This window comes from Rattus rattus, chromosome 15, assembly GCF_011064425.1.
Source record: "Rattus rattus isolate New Zealand chromosome 15, Rrattus_CSIRO_v1, whole genome shotgun sequence".
NCBI lineage: Eukaryota > Metazoa > Chordata > Mammalia > Rodentia > Muridae > Rattus > Rattus rattus.
The window spans coordinates 11,198,280-11,217,640 of record NC_046168.1 but is presented as its reverse complement, the minus strand read 5'-3'; the positions used below and the strand labels follow the sequence as shown (position 1 = coordinate 11,217,640).

The 19,361-nt window shown below is 40.7% G+C and overlaps 1 protein-coding gene across 1 annotated transcript in view; it reads left to right on the top strand.

The window, feature by feature from the left end:
• Positions 1-19,361, top strand: part of Camk4 (calcium/calmodulin dependent protein kinase IV) — a 213,000-nt gene that overhangs the window by 100,034 nt on the left and 93,605 nt on the right. The window contains exon 2 of the mRNA XM_032885778.1: positions 11,043-11,121. Within this exon, the coding sequence (XP_032741669.1) occupies positions 11,043-11,121 (79 nt within the window). The remainder of the gene's footprint in view (positions 1-11,042; positions 11,122-19,361) is intronic.

Below are 19,361 nucleotides of genomic sequence, written 5' to 3'. Positions count from 1 at the left end.
GATTTGTGATAGCTCAAGTGATGTCTGAAGGGAGATTCTGATATTGCGTTCTCACAGGAAGGCAGCTTAAAACCAACTATTTAAGCTTTTACCTCAAGAGGTTGAAGAAAAGCAAGAACAAGAAAGCAACTTACTAAAGGAAAAAGGAAGCAAATTTAAAGAGAAACACACACACACACATTGAAGGAAAGCAGTAACAGCCAAAATTTTGTCCATTGCCATGGTAAATGGAAGTTGAAAATCACCAGTAAGACTGCGAAAGATTGAAAAGCCTTAGCCAGGCGATGGTGGCACAGCCATTTAATCTCAGCACTTGGAAGACAGAGGCATGGGGATCAGGCCAGCTTGGTCTACAGAGTGAGTTCTGGGACAGCCAGGGCTACACAGAGAAACCCAGTTTTGAAAAAACATAAAAAACAAAACAAAACAAGAGAATGCAAACAACACAACAGACAGCAATGGTAGAGATAACAGAGGTGTCGCCATTGCAAGCCCTCTAGACATCCAAGCATCTATCTCCAGATATCCAAGCGTTAACCCAACTAAGCCAACATTTCATCCTTTTGATATTTCGCAGCATTTAGCCTCACTTGTAAAGTATGTATTTGCCTTTTCCTGTTTCCATCTTATATTTAAAGTCATTAAGGAAGGATCACAACCCTTCTTTTAATCCTTTACGGTTTCTGTACTGTGACTAATGCATTGTTTCATTTTCTTTAGTGTGTGTGTGTGTGTGTGCGTGTGCGCGTGTGTGAACGTTTTGTGTGCGTCTGAACACCTGGGCCCCAGCACATGTGTAACGATTAGAGGACAGCCGTGGGAGTTGGTTCTTGTCTTCCATTATGTTGGTTCTGGGACTGACTCAGGCTCTTGGCAGTGAGCATCTTTAGCTCCTGAGCCATCTCACTGGCCTTGTTTAGTTTTACATCTTCATTTGGGTAAGGTTGATACATTTCAACGGAATTAAATCGGCTCCCTTAGAGAAGGCGCAGTGATCGCAGATGCTTTTGAAGAAATGAAAAGTATTCTCCCTTCCACACAGATTTATACACTAACAACTTCAGCCTTATAGTGGAATAAACTGCAATGAGACTGTTATAGTCTTAGAAAATGATTCTATTTCACACGTGGCCTTATTTGGAAATGCAAGCCTAAAATCTTGGAGAGTGATTTCTTTGAATGATTGTATGCTACTGGGCTGATCTTGTGCATTTCATTGGCTACCTGACACTGGGGAGACTACTTTCAAAAAATGTAATCTCATTAGAAAGTTGGAACTCCATTATGGATGAAATGTTACAAGTATATCCGCTAAACGTTTGTTTGAATTAGGTGAGCACCTCGTTGTTCATTCAAGGCATAGCACATAAGTATATGTAGTGTCTTCTTTCAGTGCCAGCAATGAAATATACTATATAAGCAATTGCATTAATACCAAAATATATGAGATTGTGATTTTCATTGAAAAGAATGCCAGTTGAGGACTGAGAGATTACATGACTGATGTGTCTAACACAGATAAATGGCATTCAAGTCTGCTGGACATTATTTATTAGTACAGTAAGACTCAGCGAAGATGTGAAGGTCGGATTGAATATGAATATATTAAGTAGATGGTATGGAATGGTAGGAAAATTCTGAGAATGAGAATAAAGATAAGTGAGTGAGCGATAGGTGATCTCATACCATATCATGAAATCAAACATTTGGGCAAGAATTCAACTTCGGGTGTTTTTCATGTGTGTGTGTGTGTGTGTGTGTGTGTGTGTGTGTGTGTGTGTGTGTGTGTGTGTGTGTGTGTATATATATATATATATATATATATATATATATATATATATATATACCAGAGTAGAGCTGGCAATTGACTGGGGCTGGGGGAGCTACTTCTTGGGGTGCTGAAGAATTGCTCTGGGGTCACAAAAGACTGGTGGAAAAACTCCTTGGGGGCAGCAAAAGGTTGATTTTAAAAAGGAATGAAAGAGAAAGGGGGAAAGAATCAGGTGTGTGTGCACAACCACACACACACCCCAGAATGCTCCCAATTTCTCTCTCTCTCTCTCTCTCTCTCTCTCTCTCTCTCTCTCTCTCTCTCACACACACACACACACACACACACACACACACACACACACATTGGGTGGGTGGAACAATCTCCAACCACTTTACATGCGTACACATGCACACATTTTTGGTGGATGACGCAAACTCCAATGAGCTGGCTCTAACGACTTTATTTTTCCTCTCACGGCTTATATATCCCAGCAAAATATTTCAAGCTGTATAGAAATTACAATGTGATGAAATTCTATTTTTCTTTTAGTGAATGATTATTAAAAAAACTAATATGTTCCTCAATACCTTTATAAGAAATAATATTACATAGTACAGGTAAAGAGAACAAATTATTCCCAAGAACCCAGGTACAGTCATAACTAAGTAACCTGTTACAGATTAACAAAGTGTAAGCAAGCAAGGTGGTTCTCTCAGCCAGCTTCTCTTACTGGCAGGCAGCAATTTATGGTTACAAAGAAAAGATCAGTTATTTTATTATTTATCTTAAAAAATAATCATGTAAAAATTTTAAAAATCGCAAATCTAAACTTTTATACAAAATCAGTCAGTCATTCTACTTTTAACCTTCAGAATGCAATCTACTCATCAGCGATTCTTATTAAATCATATCAGGAAGCTGGGGGCAAAAATGGATACAAGAAACCACTCAACACCTAAATCGCCAACCCAGCCTCAGTGAGAGTCACGTCAGCCAGTGCTAGTCAGTCAGTCAACCAGCGCTAGTCAGTCAGCCAGCCAGCGCTAGTCAGTCAGTCAGCCAGTGCTAGTCAGTTAGTCAGCCAGCGCTAGTCAGTCAGCCAGCCAGCGCTAGTCAGTCAGTCAGCCAGCGCTAGTCAGTCAGCCAGCCAGCGCTAGTCAGTCAGTCAGCCAGTGCTAGTCAGTTAGTCAGCCAGTGCTAGTCAGTCAGTCAGCCAGTGCTAGTCAGTCAGTCAGTCAGCCAGTGCTAGTCAGTCAGTCAGTCAGCCAGTGCTAGTCAGTCAGTCAGTCAAGCCAGTGCTAGTCAGTCAAGCCAGTGCTAGTCAGTCAGCCAGTGCTAGTCAGTCAAGCCAGTGCTAGTCAGTCAAGCCAGTGCTAGTCAGTCAGCCAGTGCTAGTCAGTCAGTCAGCCAGTGCTAGTCAGTCAGCCAGTGCTAGTCAGTCAGCCAGTGCTAGTCAGTCAGCCAGTGCTACTCAGTCTGCCCTTGTTCTGATTTCCTGACCTCAAAAAGTCCTTAGCTCAACTAATAAGTATATTTTTTCTGAACTTCAAATTATTCTCTAAGATTTTCTGTGTCAAAGCCACTATCAAAAACATCTTAACCTACCTTCACTAACAATTTATTTTCCTAAATTCTTTCTAAGGGTGGTGGTCTTTGCTGATAATCTACACTTCTAAATGCTTTCCTAGGTTGGTAACTGAATCATTAATCTGCCACAGCAGCAATGCCTGAAAGATATCAAGCACTATTATTATTATTATTGTTGTTGTTGTTGTTGTTGTTATTGTAAGTGGCAGAGACACTGCCCAGGGAGGGCTAGAAGCCCACTTAGAGTTTTCACACAATTCTTAGATTAATAGGGATGTGAAGCCAGCAAGCAAAGGACAGAACTCCACAACAGTGTGAGGCCCTCAGGACATGTAGTCCCCTGGGAAGAACTAAATAACTCGTAAGAAGTTTCAGTGGCAGCAATGTGAGACACTGGTTTGAAACAAAGTGAAGGACCTGTAAGAATGTCATGGCTTTTATTCCAGGAGTTCGCTTCTTTGTGCCAGAGAACAGATTCAAGCCTGTTTCTCTCCGGGGCCTGAAATTCAGTACTTTCATTTCAAACTTTCAGGCCTTTGCTTCCTCTAAGGACCAAGTCTTCAGTAATATTTTTTTCAAACAAGAAAAGTCATTTCTAGAAGAGTCTTTTGAAGGGGTCCAGGCATCAAGAGAAACATTGATGACTAGTTGCAGACAGTCAGCCTTTTAAGGATGTGGTAAGCATTCAAGCACATGGAGCTCATGGTGATGAGCAGATTGAAGAGGCAAGAGTGGGAAGTCTTCAAGGAGAGTAGGGGTCAGGGATTATACCTGTGAGAAAGCAGGGATGGAGTGGGCTGGCATCAGGACGAAGCAACACCTAAGGAAGATTCAGGTAGATAGCCGGAAGAGTGAGGACGTAACACCAAGTGGAACACAGATCCCAGGAGGACTCAGCATGAACACAAGCATGCAAGGGGGAAGAGTATTTAGGGAACACTCTGATGCCAAGCTTACCTCAGACCTTGAGCTTGGGCGTATCCTACGGTCTGGGTGTCAGTGATGTTCTCTGATGTGGAATTTTTGAGATTAATTGGGAGGCTGGTATTTGACTCACCCGGAATGCTTCCAGAAAACAGCCCCTCAATTCTAACCACCCAGTTCTTCAGTTGTAGGGTGAAAATGTTGGTCAGCAGTTAAGCTGTTTGAACATTTTCTTTCATTCATTGTTGAGCTAAGGGATAGTGTTTTGTTTTACATTTGCTCACTTTTGCCATTGGCGCTTGAAGAATACCTTGGAGGACTATGGCTAAAGAGAATTGAGGAGCTTTGTCGTGACACAAATGGAGAAGGTGAAATTCAATTAGATTGTAAATTCTAAAAAAATTGAGTAAAAATTCCAATAACATCATCTTGTTCAAAGATAAGTTTAAAAATCCAATTACCAATACGTGGCCTGTAACATTCATTTTCTTCTGTTTTCATTTATGATAGCTGACAAAATTTTTTTTAAAGAAATAGAAAATAGAAAAAAATTTAGAGAAAGTGATTTTCAAAACCGACTGGTTTCTTTACATTTATAAAAGATTGAAAAGGTTACCAACTGAAAAGTGACTACTGGTCAATAATTCATGGCCAAGAAAGTCTATTAAATGCATTGATTAGTCAACTCTGTCACCACATTGAGTTAACTCATCAACGATTTAGTAGAAAAAAATGGCTTTTGGTAAAAGCTTTGAAAGTATTTCAACGAAATCTCAATATACAGATATATAAGTGAATAACTTTAAAGTCTAGGATGATTAAAGTAAAAATAGTCTAACTAGATTTTCGCGAAAATAGCATGTCTGTAAATTTGTTCAACACATAGTGAGCATTATTTTCCAAAATCACATGGCTGACTTAACTGTGTGACTCTTAATATAGAATATTATTTTAATATGTTTAAAAAAAATTCTTTTAATATAAAGGTCTTGACAGGGCTAGGGCTACCGCTAAGTTGGTAAAGGGCTTGCTGTGCAATCACAGTAACCCAAGGCAGCCCTCCTAACCCACGTGAACTCTGAGCCCAGCGTACGGTTCAGTGATTCTAGCACTTGGAAGGCAGAAGCCAGAAGGTTCCTGGGCCTTGCTGGTGAGCCAGTCTAGCCAAGTCAATGAACCCCAAGTTGAGAAAGACACCCTGTCTCATAAAGTAGGACAGGGAAAGAGGAAAACACCTGCCCTCAAGCGCTGGTCTTCGCATGCACATAAATACACACAAACATACGTGTGTGCACACAGGCACACATAGGTGTAACAAGCACATGAATGTGTACAAGTGTACACATAAACATACAAATACATTTATAAGGGCACCAATTTTAATTTTGCCAATTACTTTTAACCTAGAAACGTATTCAGGAGTGCTACACCTTCATTCCAGAACAGCCTCCATAGGGAATTGTACTGTACTTCTGAGATCCAAAAGAAACAAGGAGATTGTAGCTTTGTATATAGACACTGACGTGTGATTCAACCCGAGGGAGCTTCTCTGTTCCTGTCTACTCCCTCACAGCTCTTCCTTCACAAAATGACTGAGGAGGCCAGCAACCACTCCAGAGCGAGTCTCTTAACTCTGGGCTATTCAAGAAAATCAATACTCTTTCAGAGGCTAGTTTTTCACACTGGTTTTCTTGACCATAAGTGTTAGAAAAGTTACTCTGAGCTGAAGTTTCATCTAATACAATGGTTACACACACACACACACACACACACACACACACACACACACACACACACACACACACCAGGGTTTGAGAAGTTACAAGCACAAACAGCACTGTACTTTTCATTAAACATAAAGAGAACACGATCCACCCTGTAATAGGATTTTTAAAAATCGCATGTAATATGATAGTACTACGTATAATCCATCTAATTTTGCACTGTAGTATTATTCATTATGCACACATACTCACACCCCTTATTGCTCTGTTGAAGCTATCCAGGAACATCGGGCTGATTTGGGGATTTGAGGGAAAGGCTTGAGATAGGATATTTGAAGATGTTTCAAGTGTGAAGTCCTTTGCCACTACAGACAGGACAATTTACCCAGTCCTCCACCTTCCCACACTCCTCTGGCAAATGTACAGGGCCAGCATCTTTCCATCTCCTGTGACACACTCTGTTTCCCGCCTCTTAGTCTAGGTCCTGTGTTCTCTTCACTTCTTTCTTATTTTTATTAAAAAAAAAATTTTTTTCTTGTTTCCTGCAAATCAAATTCTGTCTCTTTGCTTCCCAAGAGCCAGGAAAACAGTCACATTGAAAAGATCACTTACAAACCATTTGGAAGTAGTAAATCAAAAAGGAGACGAGATAGAACATTGTTAAACAGCTTAGCAACAAAGTTGTTCCCTCCCTGCATGGGTTCAGAGGTCAGACACTAGCTTTCTCCTGGACAGTATTGAAGAGCTTCAGTCAACACCTCTAGGTCTTGACTTTGCCTGTGTCCAGGACAATATGCTTTCTGTCTGTGGAACACTGTCTTTGCTAAGGTCATGGGGCTTCCAAATTATTAGAGTGTTACTCTTATTCTGAAAGGCAGAAGTATTGCCCTAGGACCAAAGGCTCATCTTTTCCTAATGTGGTACTTAATGGAATTGTTATATCAAAATAGTAATGTTTAAACAGTTGAAAGCATTTTAATTTTATTTGTTGCATTCATTTTTTAATTTAATTTTACTTTCATCATGTTTCTGTAGGAAATAATTTTCTAACTGCTGAGGTCCAGCACCTAAACACTCCTCCCTGAAAAACATCCAGAAACAAAGCCGTGGTATATAGGAACTGTCAATGTTGAAAGCACAGTGTGTCACCCCACATCCCACTTCGTTCCTCCATGACTGACAGTCCTATCCTTCCCATTAATTTTATATTAGATGAATTATAAAAGAAGACTACTTATAACCCTAAGTTGGTGCGTGTGTCTGTGAGTGCAGGCATGCGTGTGCGTGTACATGTGCACCTGCGTATCGAGGATCACACGTGCCTCTTTGTGCACATGGAAGTCAGAGGACAGTTGGTGGTAGTCAGTTCTCCCCTTTCACTGCATGGGTCTCTGGCATTGAGCCCTGGTGGCCGTGCTTTGTGGCAATTGTCTTTACACGCTAAGCCGTCTTACAGGCCCCAAGCAGACTCATCATGTAAAAGGAAAACTGATGACAATCCCCAAGTCTAGCCCTATTCTGCTATGCCACCTCCTCCAAGAAGGCCACAGCTAATCTTTTGCAAAAGTTCCACCAAATGGGAACTGGGTATTTTTTTTTATTTATTTTTCCATATCTACTTTATTTTTTTAGTTCTTTCTTTTTTTCTTTTTATTAACTTGAGTATTTCTTATTTACATTTCGAATGTTATTCCCTTTCCTGGTTTCTGGGCAAACATCACCCTAACTCCTCCCCCCCCATCTTCCCCCCATTACCGCCCTCCTCCCAACAATCCCGTTCACTGGGGGTTCAGTCTTAGCAGGACCCAGGGCTTCCCCTTCCACTAGTGCCCTTACTAGGATATTCATTGCTACCTATGAGGTTAGAGTCCAGGGTCAGTCCATGTATAGTCTTTAGGTAATGGCTTAGTCCCTGGAAACTCTGGTTGCTTGGCATTGTTGTTCATAAGGGGTCTCGAGCCCCTTCAAGCTCTTCCAGTCCTTTCTCTGATTCCTTCAACGGGGTCCTATTCTCAGTTCAGTGGTTTGCTGCTGGCATTCGCCTCTGTATTTGCTGTATTCTGGCTGTGTCTCTCAGGAGAGATCTACATCCGGTTCCTGTCGGCCTCCACTTCTTTGCTTCATCCATCTTATCTAATTGAGTGGCTGTATATGTATGGTCCACATGTGGGGCAGGCTCTGAATGGGTGGGAACTGGGTATTTTGATAGCCTTGGGATCCTTTCTCATTTCAAATAGCCACAGTAAGCAAGGGAAATTCCAGGGTATGTTGTTTTAGAGATCCCTGAGGTTTATTGGAACCCTAATGAGTTATTTGGAGGGGAGTATCGAATACATCATACTGTGATTTTCACTTAATAACCCAGCCCTTCTGGGACCAACCTTGTGCACCTACTATATTTCCTGGCTTCTACTTACACTTCAAGTTAAAGCCACACAAGGAAAGATTGGAAACCAGGATCTGCCTATGAGGAATAACTCTTGGAATCATCTCCCTAGGCCTCAGTTATGGGTGGATCATTAGTGTCTTGAGCGTTATCAATGGTACTGCGGTGGATGTGAGAGAGTAGGGCCTTTTCTAAGTTGTATTTTGAGATTAGCTTGCTCACCAGGGGTTTCTGCCAGGCTTTTTCATAGACCCTTGGTTCTGATTCATTCTCCCACTGCCTTGTCTACCCCCACTCCCTGTCTACCCCACTCCCCTGTCTACCCCACACCCTGTCTCCCCACTCCCCTGTCCCCCACCCCCCAGTTCCTGTTTACTTCTTTAATCTTCAGTGTTCATCTCTTTTGTCCCACTTGCCAATGGTCATGAAATTTGCAGGTAAATAGATGCTTCTGAAAAATATTTACTCTGAATTAGGTAACTGAAGCCTAGAGAGACACACACCAGGCGTTCTTTCCAATCTTTCCTTCTGTGTCTTTAACTTGGAGCGTAAGTAAAAGCCAAGAAATATCTAGCTGGCCATAGACCACTATGGGGATCAGGCGGGCCCCAAATTTCTTTGGATCTGCTGTGTCTGATGACCAGTTGTGTGTAGTATGTACACCAGCTGAGCCCCGGCACATCCGCTTTGTAAGCAATGTCTAGCCCTTTGCCACTGTTTGAATCTGTGTGTTTATTTTCTTAATATTGAGTCAAGTTCCTTACACGTTTTTGATATTTACCTTTTATCTGGTATGTTTTATAAATATTTTCTTCCATTCCATTGTTTTTTCCCCAGGCGTATCTTGTTTTATCTGTACTTGGCAGAGGATGATTCTTTCTCTACTGAACTGTCTCTATATTAAAGGATGGGGTGCAGAGAACTAGATCTCTATAGATTTTTGCACGCCGCTGCTTGGTTGGTTTCTCTAAATACAAACTAGCTTAGTTTATTGGAAATGCCGCTCACATGTTCTGTATCCTAGGTGAAATTTTGTCTACATTTTCTAGCAACTGCTGAGAACATGCTTAGTCCCCAGCTGTATTGATGGCCGTTCTTACTCCTTTCTCCTCTATGCATGAGCATCATGCATTTTCGAGGTCTGCTGTTAGATGCATATATATTTATGAATATTGTGTTATTTTATGGAAATTGGCCTTTCAAAATTAAATAATGTTCCCCTGAAAATTTCTGAGATTTACTTTGTTTGATATTGATGTAGCTATTTTCTTTTGTTAAAGTTCTGTGTGTATCTTTTATTGGTCATTTTATTTTTTTTAACCTATGTATGTCTTTAAGTATCAGTGGATTTTTGTTTATAGTATGTAGTTTGTCCTGGTGTTACAATCCAATATAAAGATGTTTAAGTTTTAACTGATATACCACGTTTAAATTTATTATACTTATTACAATTGATTTTCAACCTACTACATTATAGCTGTTTTATTTGTTGAGCTCGTTGATTTTTTCCTCCTTTGCATATAGTTTTGAGTTTTGCATTTTACTTTTTATTGTTTTATTTTAAATAATTATTTTAGTCACTGACCTTGGTTTTATAATCTATATCTTTCGGGTCTACCTTTAAATAACACCATAACACCTAACAAACAGAGTGACCAACTTTATTTTTATCTTCACGGACGTCACCTGGAGTACCCCTGTGCCTCGGTGTACACATGTATGGTCTCTTAAGGCTTTCCTCAGCTCCCAGCAGCTGTGATGACCCAGACTCGACTTCTGTCCGTCAAAAGTGTACTGTACTCTTGTGCCCAGGACATATTTGCTGTAATTCCCTTTGCTCAGGTAGACTTACAGGGCCATGAACTGAATGCATCACCAGAAGTCCTCATGCTTGGTCTTCAGAGTCTAAAAGGCCTAATTCAAAGCCATCTTCCTTTCAGGCCTTTCAGAAAGTTCTTTCTCAAAGTTGAAACTTAAACCAGCTCGGCCTGGAGTTCCCTTCCCGTCTATTTTCCTAGTCTCTGGCTTTATGTGTGGCATGGGAGCGTTCAGCCCATGCTGTTGCATTTTGTGAGGAACTCTCCTCTTGCACAGTATACACATGGAAGTAACCGTGGGGCACCCTATTAGTCTGCTCCACAGATTACAGAAGGTGAGGGGTGGGGTGGGGAGGGGGCGTTCCCTAGCCCCCTAACCGACTTGAAGAAGTGCAGACTGTTTAATCACTAAGGTGAATGCTGAACTCAAAACCCTGTCCCCGAAGCTCTGTGCTTTATTTCACTCCCAGCGCGTACTTTTAGGAATCCTGGGATTCCAGTGTATGGCTGTTCTTGAAAGAACGCTATTTTCCTGAGAACTTGATTTTCTTTACAGCCCATCAATGTAATGACCTCGGATGTGCTACTAGCAACAGGGAGAAAAGCCAGTAAAAAGCCCGGTATTTTCTGAGAAATTTCAGTGGTGAAGAAAAAAAAAAAAGGAGTTTTGCTATCTCAGGCCAGCATCTAGGACTTATGCAGCCTTGTTAGCCATGAGCATATCTGCAAGATTTCCTTTGAAGCCTTCAGTTGAAGAGTTCACTGAAAGATGTCCGCCTTAAGTCATGTGCACAGCATAACACTCTCTTTTTGTCTTTTTCCCCCTCAAGGGGTGCTACATCCATTGTGTACAGATGCAAACAGAAGGGGACCCAGAAGCCCTATGCTCTCAAAGTGTTAAAGAAAACAGTAAGTTTATTTCATTATGTATTAGTATCTCTGAGAGGCCTGAGAAGTAAGAAACCAGACTCCCAAAGCCAAGTGCTCATGGAGAAGCCCCGCTGGTTTGCTGTCTGATGGAGACCATGGGCTGCTTTGACAGCCACTGGTACTTAAGCTGGATGCGATTTGTGGAGAAGGGTGAGAGGGGAGAACAGTAGAGTAGGGACGTGAGCCTTGCTTTGTTTGTGAGCTGTGTCACGGATATATATGTGTGTTTGTGGAGTGGGGAGACACCTTGCACTGTAACAGGCTAGAGAAGAAATGAAACACATGTGTGTTCTTTGAAAGGAATCTTCAGCTTCTAGGTTTTCTAAGGTTGAGTGTATTTTAGAGAAATGCCGCTGGACAAAGGTTGCTGCCTCCCAGGCTAGACCTGCTTCCCAGGCTAGACCTGCTTCCCAGGCTAGACCTGCTCATCCAGAAGTTCAAATGTAGAGGAGGGGAAACTTTTCTTTTAGAGCTTCACTCCATTTGCCTAAGCTCATAGACAGGGCTAGGAAAGGGCCATTGCCTAAGTCTCCTTTGCAATGACAATAAGGGACCAGAAGCAGGTGAGCTCACATCTTGGGTGGTGCCTCTTTTTACTTTGTGGCCCTTTCTCTTCTTTTCTGTTTATGAATTAGATTCTGCCCATAAGACTACAAAAGGGAATGATCTAGCACAGTGTTCCATTGTCAAAGTTTATGTCAACAACTATGGAAAGCTTGTGTGTTTCTGAAAACCCAGTTGCCAAAGAGATTCATGTCAGATATTTCAAGGTCAGGTGACAACCTTTTGCAGGCCAAACGGGGCTTCTGTCCCCTAAGGGCAGTGTATTGTCACCAGCTCTTTATGTATTGTGAAGCAAAGGGAAATCTCAGAGTCTCTTGGAACGAAGAACTTAACAGCACAGAATTTTAGCCAAGTAGAGACAAAATGACATTTTAAAACAATCTGTTAGAATTCTAAGCTATAGCAAAAGGGGGGGGGTAAGTCCCACAGTTTAATCAGCATAGATAGCAGTTTAAGTGTCAATTAATATCCATAAACTTCACACATGTTTTCTAATTTCTTAAGTCAATACACAGGAACGTTTCAATTTAAGTTTGTTAGTTTTACTACATCAATTTCTTCATCAGAACCTTTTTTGGACTAAGTATTAGTTCAGAAATATGATTTCCTATTAAAGATCTAAATTTTTAAGAAAATAAATTGGCTGTTTTAGTACTAATCTTACATATTATATTTGGACGTGACAGGTGTGTGTTTTCTTACTGGTTAAAGCGATAGTAAATTGGCAAGTTGTTTCCTTTTTCCTTATTTCATAGTCGAGGACATTTTGAACACGGTAGATTACACGACATTCTGAGAAGCAACCATTCAGAAATGGTTTGTGTGAAGCCGGACCTGGTGGCGCACCTGACGCTTCACGTGCAGAGGAAGGGTGGTTGCAAGTTGTAGGCCAGCCCGCACCACACCGACTGAGATCTTGTCAGAGTGGAGCGGTGGGCGGGTCTTCCTGAAAGCTAGGGAAGAGCACGTGGCTAGGAACCACGTGTCCGGTGGAGCTGCGGGGCTGATGTTGTCAAGTTACGGCTGCCAAATGGAACAAGAGAGAAACCCTGGAGGGACCTTGGCTCTGAATGTGAATTAGACGGGAGCCCCAGCTTTGTCTTTTAGGATGGACCACGCTGGGAGACGTGTAAATGAGGGGAATAGCAGGCAGAGCCACATAGAGCAAACTGCCTCCAGTGTTTGATTCCATATAGGTCACAGAGACAGAAAGTCCCTGTTCTAAGGGATGTGAATGGTCGCCATGAGTCAATTTACAGAGGCAAACTAATGCATAGGAAGTGTTTTCTTAGAGCATCCAGCAAAGGATTTGCACCGGAGGCCAAAAAGATTGCTGTGTTCAGAAAGGTTGACTTTTATGTAATCTTTTATGTCAGACCACATAAAATTGCCCCAATTAAAACCATTTCTGACTTATGGTTTTGCGGGACCTGGTTGACAAATATGGGACCCACATACAACCTCACTGAATGCTTCCTATGATTAGGTATTAACTACGGAGGCCTTGATCTTAGTCTCCTTAAAACTATGTATCATTTGTCTATCTACTTATACGCCCCTCTCTCCAGGTATGACTCATCTCTGACTCATCATTTGTCCACCCGTCCGTCCATCCATTTGTCTGTCCATCTGTTCATCCATCCACCCATCAGTATTAAATTAACAGAGATAGTGAAACAACTCCCCTAATTTGGTGGTTTATAGAGTATAGATTTATGTTCTCCAAGGCTGGTATTATCACAGACACCAAGGCCCTGAGAGGGATGCCATGCCTCGTGCCTCTTGCCTGGCTTCTGGTGACAGTAACCCACCCTTGGTGTGCCTTGATTTATAGATCATCCTTCCAATTTCTTCCTCTGTTGCCAAATGGCCGGCTTGTCCTCGTATTTCCTCATCTCATCTTCCCCAGGAAAAGGGGGTGGCACACCATCACTCACAGGGATACCAGTGCTGCTTTGAGGGAAGCCTGCCTGTCCTATTATGACCGCCTCATAACTACATCTGCAGTAACACAGTTCTACCAATCATATGATCAGATAGTACATCTAAGGTCAATTTAAAAGCAGCCTGCCTATTATTCTATCTGGTGATGAATACATTTCACGTTAAAATGTTAATCAATACAGAGATAGCTTACCTGGCTTTTAAGTCAGTGTGGTTCTCAGCTTCTGGGCAGTGATCCTTTTAGATGACCCTTTCACAGGTCAGTCGGAAAGCACAGATAGCTACATTATGATTCATAATGGTATCAGAATGAGGTAGCAAGGAAATAATTTTATGGTTGGGGTCACCACCACATGAGGAATTGTATTAAAGGGTCACAGCGTTAGGAAACACTGTTATAAGTGATTAACCTAATATATAAACATGCCAAGTAAAAGGTTTGTTATCTCCTTTTAGAGTTAGTTGTTTAATAATAACAATAATTATGTTTCTCAGAATCTATTTAAACATTTTTATTGGAATTCATCCTAAATCATTTTATGGCAATATGAAACTCCTTTCTCATAGTTTAATATTTTTGGAGTTATTTATTTATGCTATCCATAAGAAAAATTATCTCCTATTCAAAAGCTCTATTCATCACTGAGAATCTGTCATACATCATAGGCAAAAGCTTGACTCGGGAATATTCATTCTCATAATGAAACTTTGGAGGAAAGCAACATTAAATATTTTCCTATACTGAGAAGCACCCGGGCACCTTCCGTAGTGATGGTCGGTCATCTCATGCTATCAGTGATGGGATTAACATCGGTAGGACTCAGAGTAAGCAAGAGAAGGAATGGGTTGAAGGGAGTTTTCTGTTCTTTATCTATATCAGCATTAAACATCTCTGTGGTGAAAAGGCCTGATCAGAAGGTGTGGTTTTCATCCCTTTGTTCTGCCAGGGTATGACCCAGGTTTTAACATTTTTATTTTGAGGCAATATTAGACTCACTGAAAATAACCATTTTGTTCCTCATAAACACCTCGTGCTCTCCAGCATTAGGACTAATTGGCTTACAGTTGCCACTGTGGTTATTACTATGGACTTTATAAGTCTTAAATCAAAGATGAGGAAAGAATTACTCACCGGTAGTGGATGCCTTCACATTTCCCGACACTTCCTTACTTTGCTTGCCGTGCAGATATGATTATATCTTGCTTCTCTCTTTGTGTCTGTACAATAAATATATTTCGTGACAACAGTGAAGTCACACTCAAGACTGTGTGAAAGGGACAACTTCAAGCATCAAATGTGAACATGTTAAGTCATCCTGGTCCGAGTTTTGCTGGGTTAAATGGAATCTCCACTTCCAAAAAATGGCAGGGGGACAATGGAGTTTTATTTCAGGGGTGATCCATGTGGATTAAAGTCACCTTTTATTCGTTAAAAACATATCTCAGAATTTATATGATTTCCAAAGCTTAACCTGAATGGCTTGTTTTCAAAATAAGTAGCTTGATATTTAAGAAATGTAAACCCACAGATAATTTATACTGCCCCTGGAAATTTAGAGACTGATAGAAAAATTCCAGAAACCAGATAAAAATTCCAACTATATGGCTCGACAGTTGGGGAGGTTAGTTATGTTTTCCTAACTGTAAAATTCATTCTTTCACGAAATCCACCAGGATCAAGTCTGAGGGCACATCTTGGTGTGGGTACTCAAAATGCATGGGCATTTTGACTGCCCCCCCAAACAGTTGTACAAACATGAAGTCTGACCATAGACTCCAGAGATGGAGACATTGTGTTTGATTCTTTTCACTACTTAATATCTGTGTGACTATACAAATTATAGGCCATTGCTCCAAGTCTGTTTCAGCTATAACGTGAGCTTAAGAGCATCTAGCTCACAGTATTCCAGTGAAGACTAAAATGAGATTGCTCATATAAAATATTTTTCCAGGACACAGCAAGCATGTCGCAAGTGATGCACATAATTCCTAAACTTTAATGGAAGGAATCCACAAAGATATTTTATCAGGATACAAATCAGTGCTGTGCAGTCCTGACATCTCATTAGCTTTGAAATTGACTGATGTGTGACACACGATTACTTATGTGTACATTTGTCTGTCTGTTTTAGGATAGGGTCTCACTGTGTAGACCTGGCTGACCTTTAACTCCCAGAGGTCAGCCTGAGTCTGCCTCCAGCATGCTGGAATTAAAGGCGTATGCCACCATACCTGTCTATACTGTGTAGGTTTCTGTGAACAAACTTGATGATACCACTTTTAGAGTTCTTTTAGCATTACTGCAAAAATGGGTATTGATTTTACTCTTCTGATTAATAACATTAAATGTGGCAATGCAGAAAAGATTTGGGATGTTATGGCTTCCTATTTAGGGAAATGGACACTTGTGATACCTAGATTAGAAAATTTCTGCCCCTTATACAGCTCTTTTCTGATTTGTACTTAGTTAGGTACTATGTGCCAGGACCCACGGTGCTACAGTATTTTCAGACCCAAGTTTTGTCATATTATTGATTATGGTAGAAAATTACCTATACATTTTTGGAAATATTTTCTTCGAGTCATTTTAGTAAGTATTTACCAAGTAACTGCTGCAAGTTTTATATTTTTACATAATAACAATTCATACTCTTCAGGAGGAGAACTGTAAACTGTGGTCTATTGATCACTCTGTAAGTTACTTAAAAACTTCAGTTAAATGCTCATCTCATCCTTATAGAATTTGAGTAGATGCAGCAGGGGAATGTGGAGGAATATTCTAGATAATGTTACAGACTGGAATCAGGTTTCCTTCCAGACACTGTTTAGATGAGTATGCATGATGTCTCCACCAGGAGAGATTTGCCAGTCACCTAGTTCTTTGAGGTCATACCCTTTCTCCAGTTCCCGAATAGGATTGCATGAAATAGCATCTGTGGAAGTGCACAGGTTATCACTGTATTTCCTGAATGCTCTAGGTATTCACAGCAAGTCTCCCTGTTCTCCATCTGGCCTTGTTCATATTTGTAACAGTTGAACTTTGAATCACTATTCACTAAGATTCCTTTAGAAGTAATATGTGACATTTATGTACAGAACTGACTTTCAATCCAGATGTGCCATGTTTCTATACTAAGTCATGAACCTTGGCCAAGTGACAGACTTTGGCTGCCATACACACCCATTTTACACAAAGATGCATATACTTTAGTGGAGGCACTGGTATCTCCTTATGCGAAAAGTAGCAACAGGAAATTCAAAACCATTCAAAATGGCACCCACAGTCGTTTCTCACTCTGGGTTTTTTTCTGTATTCATTTATTCATCTAGTCATTTATTATTCTTTCTTTTGGGGTTTGGGGATCAAATGCAGAGCCACGTGGATGTTATGCAAGCATTTTACCAATGAGTTACATCCCCAGCCTGTGTTATTACCACCTATAGCTACGTCCCAGAGATTAAATAGAATCACTGGCTATGATCTGAGTCTTGTGTGGCTCAAGTGTGCTTCGAACAATTAGTATCAGCTGTTGTAACACTATCACTACCCCTAGAATTACAGAATTGAAATCAGCGTTAACAACTTTAAATGTTTTATTTTAAGAAACAAAATGATCTCTTAGACTTTATATTTAGGGCCTTTGGAAGTAACACTTTTATTTGTTTCCTTCAGTAACTTTTCTCAGTGTCTGTTCACGGCAGTGTTCAAGCCCACATTCCAGCAGAATTGCATTGGTTTCTTTCTTGAACATTAAGCTAATTTTCTCCTTTTCGGGTTTCTGACATTGATGGGTCAGTAATGTGTATCTTATCCGTGTTGTGTAATGGATCATTCACTATTCAGTGGATTTAAACAATAGGACATACTGTTCTTTACAGTCTGACCAGATGATTGGGTGGTGGATTTTTGTTACAGTTGTTTGTTTGATGCTCTTAGCGGGGTCCACATGACTGCAGGTAGCTGGGTCCCTCTCTGTGGGTGGGCAGCTGGGAAGACTGTCCACTCTCTTCCTTTTTTCCTTTATTCTATCATATAAGAAGCCATGTCTCTGTTATTGTTCTCTCCCTCCTCTGGGGTTAGGTGATATTCTATTTCAGAGGCCAGCTCTGATCTCTAGGAAAGGCTTTCTAAGTGTCTCTGTGGCTCTTGCATTAGTTCTTTGTAATTTCGACTTTGACCTATGAGTCATCTTCCTTACGCACAGGAAATGATTCTTGGTGGTGACTGAGGACCTTCATCTGCTTCTCCACCACAGAGAGAAGCCTGCCTTCTTTTGCAGAAGACCCAGTTCCTCTTAATTCTAGTGTGACTGTCTTTAAAACATTGAATTTCTTCTTAATCATATTAGTATGCACTCCTTTATTTTCTCCAAGCAATTCTCCTCCAGCCAAGTACTTCTTGCTGTGGATATGTCAGGCTGTCATGTAATCGTATCTGGGTGGTTGAAGGCAGTGCGTACCCACTACAAAACCTAGCGGATATAGCTTCAATATATTTATCTTCTTATAGTTTGGGACTATTCAGGACAAACGACATCCTGTAGTTTACCAAGTTTGTCTGGATACAAGTCCGCCTTGTTCAGAAGAACTCTTGGTGACCTTCTTGGCTGAGTATACTCAGGAGACATTAGTATAAGCTGTTGACCACAGGCAGGCAGACGTTTCTGTCATCCTCAGCCAAAGCACAGGAGACAGTCCCAAAGGCAACATTTTTTGAATCCAAGGAAAGTTCGAAAATTCACTAAAAAAATCTTGCATTTCTCCAAATAAATATTTTCCTTACACTGCAGACTTTGGGGGCCACAGAGAACTCTTTTATAAGTTAACTTCTTGATAAACAGAATTAAACCACCCTGTATTTTGAATTCTTCAGCCTTCTAAAGCCACCTTGGTTTAAATCCAGCCCTGCATTCTGTGCTGATTATTAATGAAATTGCAGTGTTTCAGTCTGTTCCATAATTTCTCTGGACTACAGAAAACCTCAAGAATGTGGCTAAATACTATTAGAATTTATAAACAAATTTAATGACATTCTTCAATATTAAGTCATGAAACAAAACTTAGTTATGTTTCTATACACTGAACAGTAAGTCATCCTAAAAAGCAAAACAGAAAGTCTTATTTACAAAGGCATAAAAATATTTAAAAATTAATTTGTCAGGGGAGATGAAACACTTGCATACTAAAATGTATAAAACAACAATGAGTGAGATTGCAGAGGATGCACATAAGTGGACAGATGCCCTATGTTTGTGGGGTAGAAGAATTAGTGTGTCCATTATCCAAAGCCATCTATGGGATCTATACACAGTTGGTGCCAGAATTCCAATGCCATTTTATCATGGAAATATCAAATAGTGAAAACCCTGTGGAATCACACACAGACACACACAGAGATACATACACACACAAATACACACACACAGAGACATACACACACAGACACACAAATAGAGACACATGTATACACACAGACACACACAGACACATACACACAGAGAGACACACATACAGAGACACATACACACACAGAGATACATACACACACAAATATACATACACACACAGACACAAAAGAGAGACACATACACACACAGACACATACAAACACAGATACACACACAGACACACACAGAGAGACACATACATGCACAGACACATACAAACACAGACACACACAGAGAGACACACACGCAAACACACATGAACAC